General features: G+C 40.3%; 1 protein-coding gene across 1 annotated transcript in view; it reads right to left on the minus strand.

Moving 5' to 3' along the window:
• Positions 1–13,049, minus strand: part of ASCC3 (activating signal cointegrator 1 complex subunit 3) — a 1,409,126-nt gene that overhangs the window by 865,511 nt on the left and 530,566 nt on the right. The window contains exon 12 of the mRNA XM_053710577.1: positions 3,007–3,183. Within this exon, the coding sequence (XP_053566552.1) occupies positions 3,007–3,183 (177 nt within the window). The remainder of the gene's footprint in view (positions 1–3,006; positions 3,184–13,049) is intronic.

A 13,049-nucleotide genomic window follows, 5' to 3' on the forward strand; every position in this document is an offset into this window, starting at 1 on the left:
TCCTCTGGGGAAGGAATTTTTGAACTCCAACTGATACCCTTGAGACACAATTTCTAGTGCCCAGGGATCCTGAACGTCTCTTATCCAAGCCTGGACAAAGAGAGAAAGTCTGCCCCCTACTAGATCTGGTCCCGGATCGGAGGCCTCCCCTTCATGTTTTCTTGGGAGCAGCAGCAGGCTTCTTGGGTTGTTTACCCTTGTTCCAAGGTCTCCAGGTGGACTTAACTTGAGAAAAATTTGCTTTCTGTTTAGCGGAAGATGAAGAGGGGATTCCCTTAAAATTTCGAAAGGAACGAAAATTACTCTGTCGTCCCCTTTGCTTAGATGTTTTATCTTGAGGGAGGAGGTGACCCTTACCTCCCGTAATGTCACAAATTATTTCCTTCAAGTCAGGCCCGAACAGTATCTTTTCCCTTGAAAGGAATAGGCAAAAGCTTGGATTTAGAGGACACATCCGCAGACCAAGATTTTAACCATAAGGCTTTTCGTGCTAAGATGGAGAATCCTGAATTCTTAGCCGCCAATTGGTGATCTCAAAGGAGGCATCCGTAATAAAAAAAATTAGCCACCTTAAGGGCCTTAATTCTATCCTGTATTTCCTCTAAAGAAATCTCAGTCCTAAGAGATTCTTCTAGAGCGTCAAACCAAAAAGCAGCCGCAGTTGTGACTGTTACAATGCAGGCCGTTGGTTGCAATAGAAACCCTTGATGAACATAAAGTTTTTTGAGAAGACCTCCAACTTCTTATCCATGGGGTCTTTGAAAGCACAATTGTCCTTGATAGGGATAGTCGTACGCTTAGCTAGGGTAGATATAGCTCCCTCCACCTTAGGGATCATCTGCCAAGAATCCTGCACGGTGTCAGCTATAGGGTACATTTTCTTAAACATAGGGGAAGGGGAGAACGGGATATTCAGTCTTTCCCATTCCCTAGCAATAATTTCCGAGATTCTCTTAGGAACCTAAAAAACGTCAGAATAAGAAGGGACCTCCAAATATCTGTCCATCTTACTCAATTTCTCTGGAGGGACCACAATAGAGTCACAGTCGTCCAGAGTCACCAAAACCTCCCGTAGTAACAGGTGTTCAAGTTTAAATCTGAAAGACATCACTTCCGAATCTGTCTGGGGTAATGCACCTCCTGAGTCAGACAGTTGCCCCTCAGACAGAGCCTCCACACCCCCCCATTCAGAGCCCTGGGAGGGTACCTCGGAGATCACCATCAAAGCATCAGAAGTCGCAGGGACCACCTGGGCCTCTTTCCTACTGCGTTTGCCTTGCAAAACTGGTAACTTAGATAAAACTTCTGAAAGAGTGGATGACATAACTGCAGTCATATCCTGCAGAGTAAATGAAGCAGACGCAGTTGAAGAACACGGCGTCGCTTGAGCGGGTGTTAAAAGCTGTGACGCTTGGGGAGAAAGTTTCGGAATACTCTGAATCTCATCATTCTGAGAGCAATCCTTAGACATATCTTTATTAAAGAAAATCTGCTCTTTACACTGTAAGGCCCTCTCAATGCATGAGGGACTCAATGTAACCGGCGGTTCCACAATGACATCTAAACACATAGGACATGTAGTGTGTTCAATCATCCATGTCAACAGTAAGTAAAAGCTAGCTTGGTCGTGTCTCCGGTAACTATGATAATCAGCTAAACGTATATACAAAAAAATGTGTGCACTGTGTCTTTAAAAATAAACTGTCTCAGTTTTTACAGATCGGTACTGAATTAAATAAATATGCAATTGCGGTATAAGTTTCTATCCCACACTCAACCTGTTTAAAAGAATATCACTGGCACACCATAATTAACAGTCACCTCGCCGCAGCTCTGCTGCGGCACCTGACTCCACTGACCAAAACTATCCTCTAAAACGGCGTGCCTAAGATCACTTGTATATACTAGCCACAAGCGGACTTAGGAGCCGTAAGGAAATGCTGCCGACCGGGTACCCTCAGCAAAACTAACTGCGCGGCTGAAGCGCGCGAATACTAGGCCCCGCCCTTTGTGGGCGTACACAACACACCCCGGGAAAAAAACAAGTTGAAGCACCGCCATACACTGGATTCTGATAGAGAATATTTTATCTTCCTCCGACTCCTGCGTTACTCCCAGTGTCAGCCCCATATTCCACATGTCACAAAATAACATAATTAGGGAATTGTCCATTGCATCAGAGCAACTGAACCTAAGACAGCCCCCAGCGCTTCTCGGCTTATAATTGTTCAATGCCAGAATGAGTTGGGAAAGTTCAATATGTCGGTATCCCATTTTCAATAAAAAAGATAACCCACACCTGTTAAAAGGGGAAGCCCTTACCCGAGCCCATAACCCTTAACAGAAAAGGCAGAGTACAGTCAGTTCTGAAATATGCTGCAGAGCCCCAGAAATAAAAGACTGCACTTACCTCCATGCTGAGGAACAGCATGATAATCTCACAGTGTCAAGAGGTCCACTCTTCCTCCTGAGGTCCTGGTGAAGGCAGAAAGGGTCTTAGTTTAGTAGTCTCTAAGACAATACACAGAAAAGCAGCACAAGCATGGGAGCGCAGTGAAGCTAAAACTCCACAAGTTCCCATAGCCTAAAAGGCTATCACTCCAGAGGCTGCCCTATAGTAAAATAGTACACTTTGGCACCATTTAAAAATTAAAAAACTCTTGATTGAAGAATCCAAACTAACATCTCACTTTACCACTTCCTATCACTAACACAGGCAAAGAGAATGGCTGGGTTGGGAGGGAAGGGAGGAGATATTTATGCAGCTCTGCTGTGGAGCTCTTTGCCTCCTCCTGCTGACCAGGAGGCGATATCCCACAAGTAAGGATGAAATCCGTGGACTCATCGTATCTTGTAAAAGAAAGTTGTTTAAAATTGCATGCTCTATCTGAATCAATTAAGTTTAATTTTGACTTTACTGTCCCTTTAACAAACATACATATTTATTTAAAGAAAGCCTTTTTTTTTATTTATTTGCATATTGTGGATTAAAAAATACATTCATACCTTGTTTGTAGACTTTATTCCAATAAATGTCTGTCCAAGTGGAACAGGCCTGAATCGACCATCAAAGTAAAAAAGGCCTATAAAAGGGTTGACATGAAGAAATGTAGCCACATCACCATAATTGGGAAGCGTAGCAGACAATCCTAGAATTCTGATCATGCTCTGTGTTGATTCCACCTAAAAGAATAAAAAAATAACATTATACTTTAAATAGTAATACAAAAAAGGAAAACAGCTTCAAGCTTTTATAACTATAAGACCCTTTAATCAGGTAGATTCAGAAACAAAGCACAAATGTATTTATATACAGTGAGTGTACTAAAATGTTTGCTTCTCACTGAAGAATGGCGCTGTATAGGTCTAGAGTATAACTAGTTTCCTAGAGTGCAGTAATTATAATACAAAAGGTAATATGTGTAAATTATAACATAAATCTTCATTAGACGTAATAGAAAAGGACATTACATATATGTTATAAGCATAGTATTTAGGTTATTTCCCTTCTCCCTCTAGTCATGGGCGCCCAGGGTTGCCAACAGTCCGGAAATGACTTGTACAGTTCGAGTTTCGATTTGTGTGTCCGGGTCTGAATCTGAGTCAGACCTGGACATGCAAATGTCCGGGTTTGGTGGGAAACAGACAAATATTTTTTTTTTTATTTTTTTTTTAAATTACATTTTGCATTTGCAACACACAGCACGTGCATTTAGTTATTTCTCTCATGTGTGTGTGTATGTCTTTGTGTGGAAGTGTTTCTGAGTGTGGGAGTGTGTCTGTGTGAGTCTCTGTGTGTGAAAGTATGTATGTGTTTGTGTCTGTCAGTGTGTCTATGTGTGCCTATGTGAGAGCGTGTCTGTGTGTGTGTGAGTGAGAGAGAAAGAGAGATAGAGAGAGAGAGAGAGAAAGAAAGACTGTGTGAAAGAGAGCATATGAGGGAGTGTGCCTGTGTGTGCTTTTGTGTTTGTCAGTGTCCTCCTGTGTGTGTGTGAAAGAATGAGTATTTGTGTGTGTATGTGTGTTAGTGTGAGAGCGTTTGTGTTTGTGTCTTTGCGTGTGAGAGAGTGTGTGCAAGAGAGAGTATGTGTGTTAGAGTGTGAGAATATGTGAGAAAGTTGTAAATATATATGTGTGAGTTTGTGTTTATGTTCTATTATATATAGTGTGTACATTGTAAGAGTGTGTTCAGGTTTGGTCTAGCACTGCGCCACTGTATGGGCATTTGTTATTTTTAATAAACTATTTTTTATACAATTATCATCCCTGCAGTTCTGCTAGTTTGTTTTTATTATAGAATTTTTATTGTTTCACACTGTTGGAGACTCCATTTCCCCTCTTGGAGTACATTGGGCTACCAGTCAGCTGGGAGGCTGGGAGTTCCCAGTCTGATCCTATAGCACCTTGTGGTACACCTTCTTTGTGAGTATGTTGCTGATGAACTTACTATCACCCCTTATTCCAACTGTGCTAGGCCATTGGGCTCTGTTGTGTTTTGTTATATTCCAGTTCACACGAAAGTGACCGATCCTTTTTGGAGATTGACCGGTGACCAGTCAGCTGGGAGGCTCCAATATCCCAGTAGGCGTATATAGCACATGGAGGTGCAGCCTATTTGTGAGTATCTCATCTTCACCTACACACTACCATCCGCTGCTACCACTGTGCAAGGCCATTGGGCTCCCCTGTCTTTTGCCTTTTTTTGTTGTTGAAATCTACCTTTCCCTACCTTCCAGTATATTTCATTGCTGAGCTGTTTGTACATGTGCAGAAATTATCCTTCAGATACATGCAATGTAACTTAGGTTCCAATATAGTGGTGCTGATGATTAAAGGGAGGTGTATGAAAAGTATTTAGTTGTTTAATGTCCCTTTAAAAATTCTTAGTTTTACTTAACCCAGCTACACAATAATTCAGTGTAGTTCATTATCTGCTAAAACAGCATATATTATGCATATCTAGTAAACTGTCCCAAATTACTCTATAAGCGTTATCATTTACTCTCTCTGATTCCTCCACAGACACTTAACGGTCTTGCAACCATCTATTTTGCCTTAGTAACATATTTGACAAACAGTCCTAAAGCCTAGGGAAGTGGATAGAGTCTGGTTTCAAGCATCTCTCCTACTAATCTATGACCACTCTTGGTCAGATACTCAGTTTAACCACTGAACAGTAAAAGTAAAAACATACACCCAATACTGAAAAACCCCTTTAAATACAGATATTAATTGTGTAGAATAATATATTAATCACAAGAATATTAGTTCATTTAATTTGTCAGATTCCAAATTATATATTTAGATGTAATCATAGGATAACACTTGAAGGTTCAATTTAGCTTTATTAAGCAAGGAATCCATCTGAAGTATTATTTTCATGTCTAGGGAAAATGTCAAGAACACCAGAACTACTTGACTTCATCTTAGGAAATCAGCTTCAATTAGTGATTATTATTTTTATTTACTTACTAAAGTAGTAGCCTTCTGGTAATAAACTACAGAAACAGTCTACGTAAAGTTCACTCCATATGCTGTTGTTTAACATGCACATCAGAGTGACTCAACATACTTAAGTTCACATCTGCAATAGAAACAACTTAAAGTTGAGCTGGCTTTAGAGTCTGTAAGTTACTGTTTTTTTCCCCTAAGGACTTAATACCATAAAGTTTCCCCATAACAGTAGACCCATTTGGTGCATATGAAAATGTTTAATAAACCTATAAGGAGCCTAAAAAAATATAATTGCTTATTCAATAAATATTGAAAAAAATGTTTAAACAACTTGAGACAAACAAAATATATGGTTACCTGATAAATTCACTTATTTTGTGATAGTGAGAGTCCAGGAGTCAGCACATGTGAGATTAAAGTCCAGTCCTACAGGAGGAGGGTAAACACCACACACAGCAGAGTTTAATAACGCCCACCCCATTTTACCATGATTCCTTAGTCATACATATGGACAAGGGAAAGGGGGGAAAAAAAGAAAAGCAGTGTAAAAAAATTGCAAACTGGTACTGCCACCAACTATTATGGAAAAACATGGTCAGGTCTCATGGACTCTCACCATTATGAAAGAAATTAATTTATCAGGTAAACACAACTTTTGTTTTCTTTCATAAGATAGTAAGAGTCAACGAGATATCACATGCGGGATCCTATAACTAAGATGGAAGTCTACAAGACCACCATGAAAACAGTAGGGAAAAATAGTTAAAACAGGTAGAGGTATTAAAACAGGCACTGTGGCCTGCAGAAATTGCCTGCTAAAAACATACTCAGAAGAGACAACCATGTAAAAATGGTAAAATTTGGTAAAGGTATGTAAAGATAAAAATAATAGCTGCCTTGCAGGGATTTGAAAAATGGAAAAACAGGGAAGAATTTCTGAATTCTTTATTGGCTTAAAGATAAAATTTCAAGGCCCTTATGACGTAATCTCTTTTTAACGTTTTTGGTGTTCGACAGGGTGACGGGACTACAATCTCCTGCTTGATGCTTTTATAAGTTACAACCTTAGGAAGGGAAGAGTAGTTATTAAAATGGCTTTATCCTTATGAAAACAATCAAATAAGGAGCATTATAAGATATCACTTGTTGATGGAGACAAAAAAATTGTCTAAGGAATCACAAGGAATTTGGGGAGAGATTCAAGCTCTGTTGTGTGGGGTGTTTTGCCTCCTCCTGTAGGACTTAATAATGGTAAAATAATCAAGAACATCACCTGATAACAATTATAATAAAGTATTACTATTTAAAAAAAAAAAAAAATAAATATATATATATATATATATATTAACATTTTTTTAATCAGTACAGAAATGCATAAAAAAAAGCATAATGAATAAAAAAACATAATTTATGCTTACCTGATAAATTTATTTCTCTTGTAGTGTATCCAGTCCACGGATCATCCATTACTTATGGAATATATTCTCCTTCCCAACAGGAAGTTGCAAGAGTCCACCCACAGCAAAGCTGCTATATAGCTCCTCCCCTAACTGCCATACTCAGTCATTCGACCGAAAACATGCAAAGAAAGGAAAAACCATAGGGTGCAGTGGTGACTGTAGTTCAAATGAAAAAATTACCTGCCTTAAAGTGACAGGGCGGGCCGTGGACTGGATACACTACAAGAGAAATAAATTTATCAGGTAAGCATAAATTATGTTTTCTCTTGTTAAGTGTATCCACTCCACGGATCATCCATTACTTATGGAATACCAATACCAAAGCTAAAGTACACGGATGATGGGAGGGACAAGGCAGGTACTTAAACGGAAGTTACCACTGCCTGTAAGAAACCCTTTCTCCCAAATATAGCCTCCGAAGAAGCAAGGTATCAAATTTGTTAAATTTGAAAAAGTATGAAGAGCAGACCAAGACTCCGTCTTGTAAATCTGTTCAACAGAAGCCACATTTAAAAAAGGCCCAAGTGAAAACCACAGCTCTAGTAGAATGAGCTGTAATCCCTTCAGGAGGCTGCTGTCCAGCAGTCTCATAAGCTAAATGAATTATGCTTTTTAACCAAAAAGACAGAGAGGCTGCCGAAGTCTTTTGACCTCTCCTCTGTCCAGAATAGACAACAAACAAGGTGAACGTTTGATGAAAACTGTAGTAGCTTGTAAGTAAAACTTTAAAGCACAAACCACGTCCAATATTGTGTAATAGACGTTCCTTCTTTGAGGAAGGATTAGGATACAAGCATGGAACAACTATCTCTTGAGTGATGTTCTTGTTAGATACCACCTTAGGAAAAAACCCAGGTTGGTACGCAGGACTACCTTATCCGTACGAAGGACCAGATAAGGAGAATCACATTGTAACACAGATAACTTGGAGACTCTACAAGTCGAGGAAATAGCTACCCAAAAGGAACTTTCCAAGATAAAGATTGATATCTATGGAACAAAAAAGGTTCAAACGGAACTTCTTGAAGAACCTTAAGAACCAGGTTTAAGCTCCATGGTGGAGCAACAGTTTTAAACACAGGCTTGGATCTAACCAAAGCCTGACCAAATGCCTGAACGTCTAGAATACCTGCCAGACGCTTGTGCAAAAAAATAGACAGAGTAAAAATCTGTCCCTTTTAAGGAATTAGCTGACAACCCTTTTCTCCAAAACATCTTGGAGAAAAGATAATATCCTGGGAATCCAGACTTTACTCCATGAGTAACCCTTGGATTCATAACAATCAGATATTTACACCATATCTATGTTCAATTTTCCTAGAGACAGGCTTTCATGTCTGTATTAAGGTATCAATGACTGACTCGGAGAAGCCATGCTTTGATGACATCAAGCGTTCAGTCTCCAGGCAGTCCATCTCAGATTGATTCTATTTAGACGGTTGAAAGGACCCTGAGGTAGAGGGACCTGTCTCAGAAGCAGAGACCGTGATGGAAAGGATGACATGTCCACCAGATCTGCATACCAGGTCCTGCGTGGCTACGCAGGCGCTGACAAAAACACCAAAGCCCTCTCCTGCTTGGTCTTGACCTCCGGAGGAAATCCCACTCCCCCGGAAGAAAAGTATGACGACTTAGAAAAACCACCTTCCAGTTCTCAACACCTGGGATATGGATAGCTGATAGACAAGAGTGAGTCTCTGTCCAGTGAATTATTGTAAGACTTCTAACATTGCTAGGGAACTTCTGTTCCCCCTTGATGGATTATGTAAACCACAGTCGTGTATATTGTCCGACTGAATATGATGTACCTCAGAGTTGCTAACTGAGGCCAAGTCTGAAGAGCATGGAATATCACTCCCAGTTCCAGAATATTTATTAGAAGGAGGGTCTCCTCCTAAGTCCACTATCCCCGAGCCTTCAGGGAGTTCTAGACTGCATCCCAACCTAAAAGGCTGGCATCTATTGTAACAATTGTCCCATCTGACCTGCGGAAGGTCATACCCTTGGACAGATGGACCCGACATAGTCACCAGAGAATCTCTGGTCTCTTGGTCCAGGTTTAACAGGGGGACAAACCTGTGTAATCCCCGTTCCTCTGACTGAGCATGCATAGTTGCAGCGGTCTGAAATGTAGACGTGCAAACGGTACTATGTCCCTTGCCGCTACCATTAAGCCGATTTAATTCATGTACTGAGCCACCGAAGGGCGCGGATGGAATGAAAAACACGGCAGAAATTTAGAAACTTTGACAACCTGGACTCCGTCAGGTAAATTTTCATTTCTACAGAATCTATCAGAGTCCCTAAGAGGGAAACCCTTGAGATTGGGGATAGAGAACTCTTTCCTTGTTCACTTTCCACCCATGTGATCTCAGAAATGCCAGTACTACATCCGTATGAGACTTGGCAATTTGGATGTTTGACGCCTGTATCAGGATGTCGTCTAAATAAGGGGCCACTTCTATGCCCCGCGGCCTAAGGACCGCCAAAGTGACCCCAGAACCTCCATAAAGATTCTTGGGGCTGTAGATATCCCAACGGAAAGAGCTACAAACTGGTAATGCCTGTCTAGAAAGGCAAACCTGAAAAACGATGGTGATCTTTATGCATCACAATGTGAGGATAAACATCCTTCAAATCCATTGTAGTCCTCTATTGACTCTCCTGGATCATAGTTAAGATGGTACAAATAGTTTCCATCTTAAAAGACGGAATTCTGAGGAATTTGTTTAAGATCTTTAGATCCAAAATAGGTCTGAAGGTTCCCTCTCCTTGGGAACCACAAACAGATTTGAGTAAAAACTCTGTCCCTGTTCCTCTCTTGGAACTGGATGGATCTCGTACACAATGTAAGAATGCCTCCTTCTTTATCTGGTTTGCAGATAATTGGAAAGGCGAAATCTCCCCTTTTTTGGGGGGGAATCTTTGAAAATCCAGAAGATATCTCTGGGATATAAATTCCAATGCCTAGGGATCCTGGGCATCTCTTGCCCACGCCTGGGCGAAGAATGAAAATCTGCCCCCTATAGGATCCGTTACCGGATAGGGGTCCGTTCCTTCATGCTGCCTTAGAGGCAGCAGCAGGCTCCTTGGCCTGCTTATCTTTGTTTCAGGTCCAATTGTCTCCAGACCGCCTTGGACTGAGCAAAAATTCCCTCTTGTTTTGCTTTAGAGGAAGTGGATGCCACACCTGCCCTGAAGTTTTAAAAGGCACGAAAATTAGACCTTTCTTGGCCCTTGATTTGGACCTATCCTGAGGAAGGGCATGACCTTTTCCTCCAGTGATATAAGCAATAATCTCCTTCAAACCAGGCCCGAATAGGGTCTGCCCCTTGAAGGGAAGTTAAGTAGCTTATTTATTAAAGTCACGACAGCTGACCATGATATAAGCCATAGCGCTCTGCGCGCCAGTATAGTAAAAAACAGAATTCTTAGCCGTTAGTCTAGTCAAATGAACAAAGGCATCAGAAAACAAAGGAATTGGCTAGCATAAGCTTGTCAAATATATTCATCCAATGGAGTCGCTAACTGTAAAGCCTCATCAAGAGACTCAACCCAGAACGCCGCAGCAGCAGTGACAGAAGCAATGTATGCAAGGGGCTGCAGGATAAAACCCTGTTGAATAAACATTTTTTATCCATTGGATCTAAAAAGCACAACTGTCCTCGTCAGAGGTAGTGGTACGCCTAGCTAGAGTAGAAACTCTTCTCTCCACCTTAGGAACTGTCTGCCAGAAGTCCAGTGTGGTCGTAACTATTAGAAAACATTCTTCTAAAAAATAGGAGGGGAAGAGAACGGCACACCTGGTCTATCCCATTCCTTATTAAAAAAAAATTTAATAAACCTCTTTAGGTATTGGAAAAACATCAGTACACACCGGCACTGCATATTATTTATCCAGTCTACACAATTTCTCTGGCCCTGCGATTGTACACATTCATTCAGGGCAGCCAAAGCCTCCCTGAGCAACAAGTGGAGGTTCTCAAGCATAAATTTTAAATGTAGAAATATCAGAATCAGGTTAAATCATCTTCCCTGAGTCAAAAAAAAAATAAATCACCCACAGACTAAGCATATTGTGAGGAAGTATCATACATGGTTCTTAAAGCGTCTGTATGCTCTGTATCTACCCCCAGACCTATCTGTTTTCCTTTAATTTCAGGTAGTCTGACTAATACTGCTGCCAGAGTATTATTCACCACCTTTGCCATGTCTTGTAAAATAAACGCTATGGACGCCCTTGATGTACTTGGCGCCATTTGAGCGTGAGTCCCTGAAGCGGGAGTCGAAGGGTCTGACACGTGGGGAGAGTTAGTCGGCATAACTTTCCCCTCGACAGAATCCCCTGGTAAAATAAACGCTATGGGTGCCCTTGATGTACTTGGCGCCATTTGAGCGTGAGTCCCTAAAGCGGGAGTCAAAAGGTCTGACACGTGGGGAGAGTTAGTCGGCATAACTACCCCCACGACAGAATCCTCTGGTGATAATGTTTTTAAAGACAACAAATGATCTTTATTGTTTAACATGAAATCAGTACATCTGGTACACATTCTAAGATGGGGTTCCACCATGGCTTTAAAACATAATGAACACAGAGCTTCCTTTATGTCAGACATGTTAGAACAGACTAATAATGAGACTAGTAAGCTTGGAAAACACTTTAAATCAAGTTAACAAGCAAATATATAAAATGTTACTGTGCCTTTAAGAGAAACAAATTTTGTCAAAATTTGAAAAACAGTGAAAAAAGGCAGTAAAACAAACGAAATTTTTACAGTACATGTAATAAGGTAACAGAGCATTGCACCCACTTGCAAATGGATGATTAACCCCTTAATGCAAAAAATAGATCAAAAAAACGACATAGACGTTTTTAAAAACAGACACAACAAACTGCCACAGCAGAGCTGTGGATTACCTTCCCTATAAACGATTTTGGAAGTCTTTTTAGCCCTTTAGAAATGTCCTGTAGTATTCATGGGACTGCTGAGGGAATCTGGATGATTCATTTTGTAATTTTAACTGCGCAAAAAAGCGCTAAATTAGGCCCTTCCCACTCATATTACAACAGTGGGAAGCTTCAGTTAACTGTTGCTATGCAAAATTTAAGCCAGCCATGTGGAAAAAACTTAGGCCCCAATAAGTTTAATCACCAAACATATGTTAAAAAACGATTAAACATGCCAGCAAACGTTTTAAAACACATTTTTACAAGAGTATGTATCTCTATTAATAAGCCTGATACCAGTCGCTTTTACTGCATTTAAGGCTATACCAACATTACAGTGTTATCACCAATGTACGTTAAAAAATGATTAAACATGCCAGCAAACGTTTTAAAACACATTTTTATAAGAGTATGTATCTCTATTAATAAGCCTGATACCAGTCGCTATCGCTGCATTTAAGGCTTTACTTACATTACTTCGGTATCAGCAGTATTTTCTTAGTCAATTCCATTCCTAGAAAAATATTTTACTGCACATACCTTATCTGCAGGAAAACCTGCACGCCATTCCCCCTCTGAAGTACCTCACTCCTCAGAATGTGTGAGAACAGCAAATGGATCTTAGTTACGTCTGTTAAGATCATAGAAAAACGCAGGCAGATTCTTCTTCCAAATACTGCCTGAGATAAACAGCACACTCCGGTGCCATTTAAAAATAACAAACTTTTGATTGAAGAATAAACTAAGTATAAAAAACCACAGACTCTCACGACCTCCTATCTATGTTGAGGCTTGCAAGAGAATGACTGAGTATGGCAGTTAGGGGAGGAGCTATATAGCATCTTTGCTGTGGGTGGACTCTTGCAACTTCCTGTTGGGAAGGAGAATATATTCCATAAGTAATGGATGATCCGTGGACTGGATACACTTAACAAGAGAAAGTATGTATTAATTACCTGCTTTTTTTCTACATACCTAAGAATTATGTATCAATATTTGTAACCCGAATCCTTTACATCTAATCTCTTCCCTCTCGTTTAAAGTAACTCAATACTAAAATCCTTTCTGCCTCTCCTATTCCAGTAACATCTTTCTATTTTGTATGGGCAAAATGTTGCCATCTGTTATAGAAACAAATGACAAATATGTCTGGGGTTGAAGCATTGAGCTATTTTCAGTGATGGATT

The sequence above is a fragment of the Bombina bombina genome, chromosome 4 (genome assembly GCF_027579735.1).
Source record: "Bombina bombina isolate aBomBom1 chromosome 4, aBomBom1.pri, whole genome shotgun sequence".
NCBI classification, from domain to species: Eukaryota; Metazoa; Chordata; class Amphibia; order Anura; family Bombinatoridae; genus Bombina; species Bombina bombina.